The sequence below is a fragment of the Diabrotica undecimpunctata genome, chromosome 6, assembly GCF_040954645.1.
Source record: "Diabrotica undecimpunctata isolate CICGRU chromosome 6, icDiaUnde3, whole genome shotgun sequence".
Taxonomy (NCBI): Eukaryota; Metazoa; Arthropoda; class Insecta; order Coleoptera; family Chrysomelidae; genus Diabrotica; species Diabrotica undecimpunctata.
In genome coordinates this window covers 47,734,376-47,749,449 of record NC_092808.1, presented here as the reverse complement: position 1 = coordinate 47,749,449, position 15,074 = coordinate 47,734,376, and the positions used below count along the sequence as shown (strand labels likewise).

Sequence of the window (15,074 nt, the reverse complement as noted above, 5' to 3'; positions counted from 1 at the left end):
AAAGGCTTTTCTGACGAAGAAGACTATATGAAAGTGACACAGAAGTAGAGTTAGATTTTGAAGATACTCCAGAAATTTCAGCTAGCACTAGCATCTGTAGAGGTAGTAATAGGCATCTTTATTATACAGCAAAAGATGGTATTACAAAATGGAATAAACATGTGCCAAACCAGCAAGTGCGAACTCGAAGTCACAATATAATGTCACATTTGCCTGGTCCCATAGAAAGTGCGAAAAACGCTAGAATGCCTACAGAAACTTTTAAATCTTTTTTTGACGATCAGATGATCAACATAATTGTCGAAAATACCAATATTTATATCTCTACACGTGTAACTCGTTACAAATACTATTATGACGTGAAATTGACGAACGTAACAGAAACGCGTGCTATTGCACAGCGTTTAACGAGTTCAGAAGTGGCCATGCGACAATCAACTGATGGTGTACAACATGGAAGATGCTACTACTGTCGAAATCGGAAAACAAGATATTGTTGCAAAAAATGTAGAAAATGGCTTTGCCTGGAACATGTGTCAAGATTGTGTTACACAAAATTTTGAAGTTTGAGAAATATTGGCAAAAATTTACCATTGTTGTCTTTTTTTGAGGTTTGCTTGTATCAGTTCCAAATAAAGAATTGTTGTTTATTTAAATTGATAAAATATGTTTTATGCTATAAACGAAGGTAGACAATAAAAATTGTATTATAAAAAATTGTTTTTTTTTTCATTTTTTGTAAAATATTTAAATACATAATGTGTGCCTCTTAGACACCACCCGACCTTTGGTGTAAAACAAATTCACCCGTGCCGCGAAGGGTTAAATTTAGACCTATTGGTCTAGCAATAGAGAGATTGTAATCGGAAGATGCATCTGCTTTGGGATATATCTTTACGGACTGTAACGAAGTTGTTTTCTTGGCAGTATTCCAGCAATCGATCCCCTTTGCCACTCCTGGTCCTAGATGGTCCTACAATTTACTCGTGTGATTCCTCACCTATCTTTGCAATAAATCGCCCTTAGGTATTGCTATCTCTCTATTATTAGGAATAACTTTGAGTATATTATGTATTTAAAGCACTGTGTAATTAAAGCACTGTGTGGTCTCTTCAACAGAATTTATGACACTGGGATATTACCAACTGATTGGCTTAAGTCGACTATTGTCACAATACCAAAGAAACAACGTGCAAAAACATGCAGTGATTATCGGACAATAAGTCCGATGGGTCACGTTTTGAAGATCTTCCTGCGAGTAATACAAATCAGAATATACACTTGATTGGGTACGGTTTGGGTACGAAAGAAGCCTTGTTCAGTATCAAAGTTCTGATCCAGAGATGCAGAGATATAAATCAAAATGCATACATCTGTGCAATCGATTTTGAAAAGGCTTTTGACAAGGTCCGACAAACCAAAATGCTAGAAATATTGAAAAGAGATGGATTGGAGGATAAAGATTACCAATATGTACTGGCATCAAGTGACAAGAATAAATGTTAAACAAGAACTGTCTGATGAAATTAATATAAAAAGAGGAGTGAGACAAGGCTGTATACTATCGCCTTTACTCTTTAACTTGTATTCAGAAGAAATATTTAAGGAAGCGCTAATGGAGAGGCAACCGAAGGTATTATTATTGTTAATGGTGTAACCGTAAATAATATTAGATATGCAGACGATACCTTAGTGCTGGCTAATTCCGGAGAAGACCTTTAAAATCTAATGAACAAAATAAAACAAACATATGATCAGTATGAATTAAAACTCAACGTTAATACAACTAAATATATGATAGTTAGCAAACAAAACTCTATACAGGATGACGGTATAAAAGTCAGAGATGCCGTACTAGACAGAGTAGGAAAACTCGTGTATCTCGGCAGTAATATCAACGTCAGCCGTAGAAATTAAAAGCCGTATAGATCAAGCCCAAGGCACTTTTGTAAAAATGAGCAATATTAATGACTTGTATTAAATTTTGACAATCGTTACGAATCGAATCTTTTAGTTACAGATGATCTTTTAATTTTTTACTTCTCATTTAATGTCTATATTTTGTTAGTTATTTTTCATCTAGTTTTTAATTTAAACCTGCTTAGAATAAATATATAATGACTATAAGAATTTTAAAAACGAATTGATCGAGAGTAGTGAATCTATGACAAGAACCGATATTCTATGACGCTACCCGTGACGATGCATTTCGAGGCGCTAGTTCCGTGACGCTCGCCTCATCATTTTACTGTTGAGAAAAAAAAGTAATACAACGCCAGTATAGTGCAACAATTATAAAGTGCGAAAATAAAATGATTTGTAATAATTTACCAATGTCAATCATCAATAGACCAGTCTTTTTTGAGCATTTGTGGTGTTAGTTTTGGCATCTTAACAGGCCTGCGACATTTGAAACCCATGCCATACAAATTTCGGCGTACGGTGGCCACCCATACTGAGCATCCTACTTCTTCCAACTTATTTCTTAAATCTCTATGGGTGGCCCTTCTGTGTGTTACAGCTAAATTTTTTAAAATTCGTTGCGCCATGGGGGTGACTGAAGGTTTTTTGCCACACCGGCCCTTCCGAACTGACGTCACAGGTCGCTTCTCTTTGAGCTTTTGACTCAAACTTCCCACTGACGACTGGGATACACCACTATCTCTCTCTGACTAAGTGCTGTATTCTCTAATAGAGCAGTAATGAACGAGATTTTCTCTCAACACAAAGATCTTTAGATTTACCCATCTTAATCAAGACTCACTAACTCACCAAGATTAATCGTCTTGTTTTATGATTAAGAACCAAAATCAAAAGTAACATTGTTATGTAATAATGTCAATACTTACTAGTATTGTCAATACTTACTAGTTTTATATGTTAATAAAACACTACAAGGAAATTAATATATTCTCACTCTCACAAATTGTCGGGCAATTTTCGTATTACTTTATTCCTTTATGCATAGTTGACTCTAATGTATTTTATTTTGCTTTTGTCGCAATGAGTTAAAGCAATTTAAGGTTAAAGTTCGTTAACGCGGTGTCCTTTAAAATGAATAAACTAGAAAATGCGAAGGAAAAAGCGGGTCCGTGAGTCTGGCCGTCTACGTCTGCTCCAAGTTCAGGAAAGTCATTCACCGTGTGTATTTCGACATTGAGATGAGGGAACACCGTTCATTTTTATCTACGAGTGGTACTTAATATTTTCAAGTGGAAGTTGATAGTCTTGTGTATTTACAGAGGAAGTTTAATATATTGACTAATAAAAATTTAACAATTATCGACTTAATTTAATCCCATAAAATTTTCTTTGTAATTCAACTTACAAGAGTCCTACATAAGAGAATTGCATGGCTTAAAGGCACTTTCTGAAAAAACTAAGTAAAAGATACATTCCTAGTAAAATAATTTTTTGACTAATGTCATTACTATAGCGCAAATATCAATGATAATGATACAATTCATGAAGTATTTACTCAAGTATTTATACCTTGCACAGAAAGTTAATGTAGCTGTAGATATGATTATACACATTATAAAGTGTATACACATGTAATCATACACAACACTATGGTGCTACTTATCAGGCTAACTAGTAAAAATCGCGTGACTAATGTATCATGTATATTAGTAATAGTCCCGATATTAAAGAAGAACTGCGGCTTAATTTTAATTCGAACTTTACTTAAGTGTGTTTTGTATAGATTTGAGTTGAAAAACATTGGAGTCCATTCTCATTGCAGCATTTTGTTCACATTTCTCCCTGAAAATTTTGTACGGAGATAAATGTATGTATCTATGGAAAAGCTACTAAATTATCATTCATTTGCTCAACTTTATAAAAAATATTGCCTTTGCCTTTATCGCTATGCAAGGTTGTCTTCCCTAATTATTACTCGTATCTACATTTTAGATGATAACAATATTAATAGTATTCATATTGTAACCGTTTCAAAAGTTCAAAAAATTTATTATTATAATTCCGAGTAAATATTCAATATAATATTGCTCACGCCATCTATCCGCCGAGTGCATTTAAGGCCGCCTCAAGGACCCTACTGTAGTTCCTATCTCCGACCGTCACGTCAAATACAGCGTTCGTTAACTCGGCGAAATTCATCTCCCTCCTTCTTTCTCTCTTTGTACGTCCAACAAACAGGACGAGAATTTTGTTTGAGTGGGCTCTTGACGAGGTAAGCCAAAAAATTCCTTTTCTCGTATATATTTTCAAATAAATATTTATTATAGACCCTTTCCGGGCGCCCTGATAGTTGCTAGAACTATGTTTATTGGCCCGAGATTATATAAATAGCTATGGATTTATGGTATGTGTTCTGAAACACAAACCTATATATTTTTATGGTGAATAGTATGTTCCTGCTTAGTAGATCCAAGGTTTTTGTCAGCCAAGTACCTAGGGGGTAAAAAAAAATTATATCCTTTTTGCACGCCACATCAGCAGTTGGATAATTGAGGTTGTACCCATTTTATATTTTTTTTTATTGAACAGTGAAGAATGTCTATGAACTAAATAACGGTGAAGTAATTTATTATTGATCTTTTAGTTATAATAGGTATTCTACCTAATAAACAAATGTATTTTTATGTGAACGAATTTCTAAATTTGGCATAAAGCATAATTTTATTTTTATATATTTATTTTATATTTATATATTTTATATATTTTTATTATGATATAAAATGTTTGGTTTCTTACGATACGATTTTAATTTTAGTTTCGTATAAACACTTCTCATGTGTAATTGAATACTGTAAACACAAATTGTTAATTTCTTTTCTTTTAACGTAGGATCTTTTAATAACTTTTTGTTCGTTACAAAATAATAAAAGGATAGTTTTGTTTTAAATTTATTATTTTATTTCTTTCAGTTCGCTTCCTTACAAAGGATAAATTTAAGGATGGCGCCCATTTCATTTTAATTTTTAATTAAGATAATACAAACAGCTTCTATATGATTTTTGAAAGAATCGCACCCAAATTCTCAGACACGAGCAGAAGAGCCTAGATTGCTTGTATACTTAAGTAAATAATTTGCACAGGTTACAATATATATGTCTTCTCTAATCGTCTCTTACCATTCTTGTTTGGTTCGCTTTCTTAAACCTTTCAGGAACTAAGTCAGGAATTTATAATTTATAATATCATCGTATTTTACAACACTCTGGATTTATTAGAAACAACCGCTACATCTTATTAATATTTCGATATACTTCTTCCTTTCTCAACATTTTCGTTGACAAATTATCTCTATTATCAAAGATTATACAGACCGTTAAATGTAACAAGTTTTTGTTAACATTTTAAGCAAAGAAAACACTACTTACACGCTTTATTGACATTTAATACAACTAAAGCCTAAGAAAACATAACTTAAATAATCTTTAACGATTCCCTCTCCCAAAATACTTAATAACGAGTATTTCCGCCTCTACTTCTAATTGCATCTTCACAGAAACAATGTATACTTAAAATGAATTGTCTTATTTGGTCTTGATCAATTGCATTCCAAACTTCTCTCACCATAATTTCTATGTCGTCAAGTGAGACAGGTGCTGGTTATCGGTTCCTGAGTTAGCGATCAATAATATCCCACAAATTCTCTATGGGATTTAGATCACGACTACGGTGTGGCCAGTTCATGGTTTGTATTCCAACTTTATCCAAATAATCTCGGGCCATACTTGCAACATGTGGTCGAGCTTTATCAAGAATTAAAAGAAAATTATTTCCTATGTAAGGAGCAAATGGAACTACATGGTTAGACAAAATGTCTAAAAATATACCTTTCACTTATTAAGGAACCTCTTCGTAAAGCGACAAGGTCCGTTCGCGCTGTAAGAGATATTCCTCCCCAAACCTTTATTTATTGAATAAAGCAATAAGTCGTATGTTGCACTGTGCATTGCGTTCTCTTGGCCGTCGAATAACTCTCACACGTCTGTCTGAGCTATATAAGCAATACCTCAATTTATCTGTGAACAAAACGTTCTCCAAGTCATCAACATTCCATTTAAGGTGCTCTCTGGCAAATTTTAATCTACGTCTACGATGATTTACGTTTAATGCTGGTGCTCTGACTGGTATCCTTACATGCAAATCTTGTTCAGCGAGACGCCTTTGTGTAGTGTTTCCACTAATCTGAATATTATGAACATTTGCCACTTGAATTTGTAAATGTCTCATTGTGACAAAACATTCTCTTATAGCACGAAGTCTTATTAACTGATCTTGGTGTTGTGAGTCTTCCTCTTCCTTGTCAACGCCGTTTCGTATGGTCGTTTGTTTCTCGAAAACGTTAAATAACTCATGGTATTGTAATATGAGATACTCTTAACCACAAGTCTATTTCACGATAACTTACCCCTACATCAGCTTAAGTAATTGCCTGCACACATTCATTTCGGCTCAGATTTTTTGAAATACGGTCCATGTCAAAATGTCAACTAACATACGCAAAGCAGCAAAACACTTTATTGAATTGTAAGCAATATTGTCAGTCTAAAATGGTATAAAATTCTGGCAAATGGTTTAATTTCATATATAAATGTATACTACAATATGTAATAGCAACTTTAGAAACTATGCCGCCAATTCTTATCGGTACTTAAAGCATGGGGATTCAAATTAAGGGTTGCGGCTTAGATTTCTCACCCTTGTTCCAGCAGAAATGTACGACGTTGCAAAAAAATGAATGTATGTACCGATGCGAAACTTTGTGTATGAATGCCGTACTGTGTCAAATTGCCGAAAATGGGGAAACAGTTTTCCGAAAATGAAAAATTTTCCCTGCTTCTGGTACCAATATTTGTGTACAGCATTAGGTCGGAGGTCATAATTTCTATATGACCTAAGTTATAAATGCCGTAAACATATGTTTGGCCAAAAGTCCCTCCCCCCTCTTGAGTGGTAAGTTTATCTTTCCTGTGACTCACCTGTACCGATAAGAATTGACGGCATAGTTTCTAAAGTTGTTATTATATGTATATTGTAGTATTGTTTTATATTTGATTCATGCTGGGATAAATGACCCATTAAGTATCTCCCATGGGCTTGTAGTGTATAATTGCTTCCATAAGTATTACAAATCACGTTATGTTTTGAACGTACTTTTATTTTTTGATAGTAAAGATACCGACATGATTTTTATACGAAAATGTTAGATGTAGCGTTTGTTTCTAATAAATTCCAAAGGATGTTACAAATGATTTTTATACGAAAATGTTAGATGTAGCGTTTGTTTCTAATAAATTCCAAAGGATGTTACAAAATAAAATGCAAAAACTCAACTTTATTTTCACCCCGTATATGGGTAAAACTTTGACATTTACCAGAAAACATTAATACGATAATTACTTAGAAATAGACCTACAATGCGAAAAAAATCATTACAATGCTTAAAATTATGGTACAATTTAGGTGGTGCGTTAATTTTGGAGAGTAGAAAATCTCGTAATGCTTTGAACGTACATTTCTTTTTTGATAATAGAGATATCATCATTTTTTTACGAAAATGTTGAGAAAGGATGAAGCTATCTCTAATATTGTTCTGAAGCTATTTTCTTGTGGCATTTTAAATTAATTTATATTTAAATGGGAATAAGCCACAATTAAAGGTTAAAATACGTTTATTGACGTCTCAATTTCCACTTCGGAAATCGTTCTCATTTCAAAAATTTCATCTTCGAAATTAGGAGAACGATTTCCGAAGTGGAAATTGAAACGTCAATAAACGTATTTTAACCTTTAATTGTGGCTTATTCCCATTTAAATATAAATTATCTCTAATAATTAATAAGATGTAGATTAAATTACTTAGAAAACATTAATATAGTAATTAATTAGAAATATACTTACAATGTGAAAAAAAAAACGAAATTCAATTAGGGGTTCAGAAAATTCAAAATCATGGTACATTTGAGGTGGTGCATTAAATTTGCGAGAGTAGTATATATATATTCCGACTGCGCGGTGCATCTAACAAATAATTTTTGACGTAACCCTCGTACGCGCATTTATGCTTTGTGTACGTTTATTTGCTTAAAAAATCGTTTTTTTACGGCGCTAACCGCTTAGGTGTTTATCTATTCTTTGTTGCTTGTATGCATTTAATATTGCGGATCGCGATAAAATGTGTAAGTTCGCTCAAAACAAGACAGTTGCCGAGAAAAGGTTGATGTCATTTAATAATAAACGTTTTCTGAACAAAAAAACCAACTTACATTTTTGTGTGAACGCAATTTTAAAATCGATTTAGAAGTGCAGTGAGTGATGCTGTACAGAAATGCGGTGTTTGTGTCTGTTGAATATACGAACGGATATAAATCGTGGGTAAGGCTCGCACTTAGAAAATAATAAATTATTTTGCTCATTTCATTTAGGTTTATTTTATTTAACTAATTAATTTTGATAACATTTTCAAGTTATCAACAAGTTTTACGTATTTTTGTCAGCATTAGCTTAGGTTAGCAGCTATTCCATAGTACCAAAAGTCTTGTATGGCTAGTATAGGTTCAGTTTTCTATCACAGGAATTTTGGTCCATTATGAAATCTGGTAATCATGAAATGTTAAATAATTTTCGCCCATGAAATTCTTTTTCTATTACGTTACGTTTAAGTAAGGACAACAAAATTAAACTGAGATCATGAAATTTGTTTATATTCTGTCTTCTGATAATTAGTCTTTGATAATAAAAAAAAATTAAAACATACAAAAGCTGGAGTTTAAAAGTAAAATCTAGTGCATTCAACATCGATACAGTTTTTAAATAGAAATAAATAAATAATTAGTGATCTAGTTGTGTGTTATCAGATAATAACCTAACAGAAACTGTAAGTTATTTTAGTTATTTTAAGTTTTTACTCTCTATCGACTGTACAGGGTGTCCCAAGTATGTTTTGCAGGGTACATTGAACACTAAAAGTGATAGCAAAAAAGTAGTTAAGATGTCATGACTTCTTTTTACGTTAAAGTAACGATTGTCCAATCAAATCATCAATACCTACCAACATTAGCGAGATACAGGGCGATTATTGAAAAATGTCGAAAATGACAGGATTATATATCTTCTTTATTAGGAAACATTTTAAAAAACTTATTAATTAGAACTTTTGATACATATATTATAGAAGGGTTCAGTGGCATACAAGAAATTTTTTTAGGCGGTCTCACTACAGAAATATGATACCAACTTATGTTTTTTATATGGGACACCCTATATATTTTGACATTTTTCGTTTAAATTTTTAATTCTCTTTCACCTAATACGACATACATACTATATATCTTTTTTCAGTTGTTTCGAGCTACTTAGCAAATAAATTTTTTATACATCATGTTAGACATCATGTTAAAGACACTTAAAAATAAAACGCATTTTAACAGTTATTATGCAGTTGTTAATCCTCCCTAGTTTTATTTGCTAGAAATAAAATTAATCAACTCAAAAAATATGAATAACAAATTTACCAACAACAAAAAACTACCTAACAACCAGGACTCATTTTACAAAAATATTAGTACATATTATTATAAATCTAAAAACAATAATAAACAACGTAACAACTAGAAAAATGGCTTTATTTTTCTAAATGCTTAATCAATTCTTTATAATAAGTCTTCCTTAGTGTTAAAGTTAGTTTTACTTACACAATTGAGTATATGCACTACTGGTGCATCGGAGGTATAGGTCATGGTCATCCTATTGGGGGTTCGCCACTCGGAGAATCATCATCATCAGCCTCTCTCAATCCACTGCTGGACATAGGCCTCCCCTGTTTGTCTCCAAAGTGTTCTATCTTGTGCTTGCTGTATCCAGTTTTTTCTTGTCTTTCGTAAGTCGTCTTGCCATCGTGTTGGTGGAAAAAATACTTCAATTCGTGGGTTACCGCGATTGTCCACAAAAGCTAAATCATTTCTTACATTTTTGACACAATCCTTCTCAGATAATCCTTTAGATATAATTTTTGTCGGACAGATGTACTATAAGGCCTAAATTTATGTTTCCTTAAAATTGTCCCAGCACTTGTCTTTGGAATAACTATTTCCTTCTCAATTTGGCGTAAGGAAATTTTATGGTATGTTTGTATATAACCTAACGCAGTGGTGCTCAGACTTATACTGCATGGGATCTACCACATAAACTGCAAGCTTCCGGAGATCGACTGCCATACCCTGTTTTTAAACCAGGAGGAGTAATTCAAATTTACCGCACCTCAATGTTTGTAATTGGTCCAACCTCAGGCAAGTTTACTCCACTGTTATGAAATTTTGACACTAAAGGCATTTCATAGGTTAATTAAGTTATATCGTATATACCGCATATAGAAATTCGAATACCTATTATAAATTTTTTAATTTAATAAAATTTGGTATACAGGCTAGGCTTATCGTGTCAAAACAATAAATGATTGGAATTTCAGCCAATATTAGTTTAGGTTTTTGTTTTTTATTCATTTTTTTTTTCAAATTTGCTAGCCAATAATAATTTTAAATATTAAGTTTAGTACCGATCAAAGTTAGCGGTGTGCGGTTCTTGGTTTTTTTGGGTCGTTTACGATGTCTAGAGTGCGAAATCGCGCAAATTTTCATTAACTGATCGAGTTAGAGAGGGGGCGGATATGTGGCCTAAAAGAAACCCGACTTTCTTTTCAGGAAATTACGAATATGGTCACTGAAGTTTAGATACTGTGTTATCGAGCATGGCGACAAGAAGGCCGATCACGAAGGTCGATGTTCATTAGCCATCACCGAAGAACAGCTGAACGTGAAGATCGTCGCCTAAGGTTAATGGCTCTAAGAGATCGGTTGTCCACTACAGTTCTATTGCAAATTAATGGTTTGTAGAACATACAGCACGCAAATTTTTTTCTACAGAATAGTGCAGAGAACGATTGTCTTGGGATCGGGGAAAAAGGTTATCTTTAGTGATGAATCTAGATCAGTGGTGCTCAGACTTATACTGCATGGGATCTACCACATAAACTGCAAGCGTCCGGAGATCGACTGCTATACCCTGTTTTTAAACCAGGAGGAGTAATTATTCAAATTTTTCGCGCCGCAATGTTTTGTAATTGGTCCAACCTCAGGCAAGTTTACTCCTGTTATGAAATTTTGACACTAATGGCATTTCATAGGTTAATTAAGTGATATCGGCGATTTTTTGTGTTTTCTGCGTTATAATTGTAATTTTTAGATTTTTAGTCTGCTTTTATATAAAAAACAGTTGTTTTTAGAACTCTTTAGCGACGTATTAGTATAATATAATTTTTTTGGATTACCGTCGAAGGCCGATATGATCAACCAAAAAAGAAGATGTATTTGGTAACTTTTCTAGTAACTTTCTTGGGTGTGAATCTGTCTCTTTAGTTTACTCCTCCTGGTTTAAAAACAAAGCATAGTAAACCAAAACAATTTTGAAAAAAAAACTTTATTGTACATTTCTAGTTGATAAAAAATTGTAATTACAGAAAGTTGTAATTAAAGTCACGTTTTTCTTATTAATTTTATTTGGATTTTAGTGCATGGCACTGCATATCATCCTCAAGTATTTCATATGATGGTACGTAATTACTGAGGGCCAAACGCAAGCATGAAGAGAGATGTTCGTTAGTTAGCCGATTACGATATTTTGATTTCACTATCTTCATTTGGAAAATTGCAGATTCACACAAGTTTGTTGATTCAAAGAATGCTGTGAGCTGCAGAGCTACTTGTCTCAAAGACGGACATTTCTCAGACGATATGAAAGACCAAAATTTCGTATCGGTCGGTCTGGATTTAAGGTGTATATTCGAAATTATTTTCAGTACCTCATTTTGGACGGAAATGATCTGCATAATGAACGTAATGGATATTTCAGTGTCTATTTTTTCCACGTCTTGACATAAAAATGGATTAGACATGAGTGTTACATTATGTGTCAGTTTTTTTAAAATCATCGAAGCGTCTTTCAAACTCGCTATGAAGTACTTGCAGCTCCGTCTCGTAATAAACATAATTCAAATGACCGGCTAACTTTTTTTCAACGATGAAAAGTTGTTTAAATCCTGGAAAGTTAGGAATTTTCTGAACGAATGTGACATAATTTATCTGTAAATGTTGATATGCCGAATCGGCATTATCGCAACTGTCGGGTGAAGAGATAGCATCACATGTATTTCGATCATGCACGTGTCGTGAGTCAGAAAAGTCTCTATTTTCTCCGTGAATCGCGATCGACTTCAAAAACTTTGGCGATCGACCGGTCGATCGCGATCGACTCTTTGAGCACCGCTATTCTAGATTCTGTTTAGGGATGCATGATGGCCGAGCTATAGTCAGAAGACAACGTGGTGCACCGTACCTTTGGAGTTATGGTGTGGGGCGCCATCACTTATGGTTTAAGGTCACTTCCAATCTTCTTCAGGGGGAACATGACTGCTCAACGATACGTAGAAGAAATTCTAGAATCTCATCTCATACCGTACCTTCAAAAGGTCCAACATCCAATTTTTCAGAAATAACACAAAGCCACACATTGCGAGAGTCACCATGGACTTCTTTGTTGAACAGGCTGGAGTCAATACTTTGCCCTGGCCCCCGAAATTCTTAGATTTATCATCAATTAAACACGTGTGGGACATGATTGGACAGAGACTTCCTAATTTAAGCATTCTCCTCAAAGTTTGGGAGCACTTCGGAAGTAGTTAATTGCAGCATGGAACTAGGAGGATATTTATCACCTAATCAGAGGCGAGCCCAATCGCATTCAAGAGTGTGTTGCCCGCTCAGGTGCATTAACGCATAACTAATTGATGTACTTATACTCTAATTTTAAAATTGTCTCTCGCTAGACCACCTAGGGAGTGGTGGTGGGGGTCGCCTTTGGTATCTTTTGATAGATTTTAAATAAATATTTATTGGCTTTTCTATATATTAGGGCGTTTCTATATTTTTTTGGGAATCAGGACAAATCGTATTTTTCTGATTATAGCCCCATCTATCACCAATTCGAAAAAATGTCTCGAAAAAATAAAAAATGTATCGAAAAAAAGTACGCAAACAACAAAGAAATAATAAAGAATTTAAAAAACAAACTAAACCGGAATATATGTATCAACACAATGTACCAACGGATATTAACAAAACAGGTGATGGGATCCAAAGTGTATGGAAAAAGAAGAGTCTGTAGACCGAGGAAAAAGTAAATATATCAGCTTATAGATAAAAAAAAACTAAAAGAAAAATGTCAGAAGATGAAAGGCTTGTCAAAAGACCAGAAGATATGGACAGAACCGCCTTCGAAGGGTGTAAGTAATTTCTACATTGGAGAAATCAATTTCATTGCTTATTTTATACTCTGTCGATGTAAAGTTCAAAAAGTAGACATAATATATTATAGGACTATATTGTTCTGAAGCTATTTCCTTGTGGCATTTTAAAGTAATTACTATTTAAATGGGAATAAGCCACAATTAAAGGTTAAAGTACGTTTATTGACGTTTCAATTTCCACTTCGGAAATTGTTCTCAAAATACAAACATTGTATTTTGAGAACGATTTCCGAAGTGGAAATTGAAACGTCAATAAACGTACTTTAACCTTTAATTGTGGCTTATTCCCATTTAAATAGTAATTATTATACGACTATATACACATTTATTTTTGTTTTCCCAACTCGTCTCAACGCAATTATGTTTATAGTATCTCATTTATAATAGAAATAAACATTATTTAGTAGTTTTGAAACTGATAATAATTCATTGTTATTAAAAATTACAAATCCTTTTACTTTCATTAACATAATCGTGTTGTTATTTTTCACTTTTTGTCTACGTGATCGATGTACTGTAATACTACTACAGAGTTATAAAGTTTAAACAATATTATGTTACCAGGAATATAATTTGCCGTGGCAATTTTGATAATTTTTTATAATGATCGTAATTTGTTTACGTATTATTTTCCCTACGCCACTGCGTAGAAGTATGACCCGACAAAATAATAAAGAAAATGTTGGAATTCGCAAAAATGAAAATATTTCAAAGAATATCCATGAAATGTCACTCTATTCACACAATTACACTTAGATGGGAAATGCGTTATACCACCACCAATGTTGTGTATAAACTATTAGTAAATAATCTTTTTTAAAGTTGTAATTTATTCCGATATTTTAAATACATATTGTCACATTGTGTATTCCTCAAGTACCTTGGATTTACGCTAGATAGAACATTGAGCTACAAGTAGCACATTGAAATAATAAAGCTAAGATCCATGCTAGATATAATGTGCTACAAAGGGTATCATCCAGAGGGGAGCTAACCAAGTATTATGAATAACAGCGCTCAATCTGTCTATCAACAGCAGAGTATTACTGCCCCGTTTGTGAATTATTAAGATATACTTATAAAATAGACAGTGTAGTAAACAACACATGCCGACTGATTATCAGCTGCCTGAAGCCAACAAGAGATAAACCAGAGAATAACCGAACCGGTTATTCTCTGATTAAACACCTCTACGCACTGTCAGAAATCTCCCCCACTTATAAGAAGGAAAACGCACAGCATGGCAGAACGAACTAAAGAGATAAACGACCATCGCCATCCCCTATTCGGCCATATTCCTGTACATAAACGACTTAAATCTAGAAGATCATTCAGTGACACAATCGAGCCATTATCTCATAATGCAAAAGTTACGAGATCCATAATGCGGGAAGAGCAGCAAACAGGAAATATCACAAATACCTCAGAAGTACTCCCAACAGGTAGACAACTTGACTGGCAAAGATCGAAAAGACCGAATAGATTGCCTACAAACAGGCGTCGGAAGATCCAAACAAAATTTGTTACCTGAGGATACATTGAAGGAGATGACAGCTGTGCATGCGGTGTGATCCAATCAATCAGACATCTACTGCAGTGTCGTTTCGTAATAGTGTTTTGATCATCGAGCAAAATGACATCTGTTTTCATGTTTTCTTGCACGATGGTTTTGATGCAGACTTGATTATGTCTTGAGTGTGTCAACCACTGGTTAAACGAAATTATGAAAGTTTTATTG

General features: G+C 33.6%; 1 protein-coding gene across 4 annotated transcripts in view; it reads left to right on the top strand.

Moving 5' to 3' along the window:
- Pli (E3 ubiquitin-protein ligase pellino) overlaps nt 1-15,074 on the top strand; it is a 298,776-nt gene that overhangs the window by 168,224 nt on the left and 115,478 nt on the right. Inside the window, exon 1 of one of the 4 annotated variants that reach the window (XM_072534652.1) lies at nt 8,216-8,352. The exons of the other annotated variants lie outside the window; for them this stretch is intronic. Coding sequence (XP_072390753.1) covers nt 8,306-8,352 — 47 coding nt within the window. The 5' untranslated portion in view covers nt 8,216-8,305. Of the gene's footprint in view, nt 1-8,215; nt 8,353-15,074 lie in introns of those variants that run through there. 4 annotated transcript variants of the gene reach the window in all.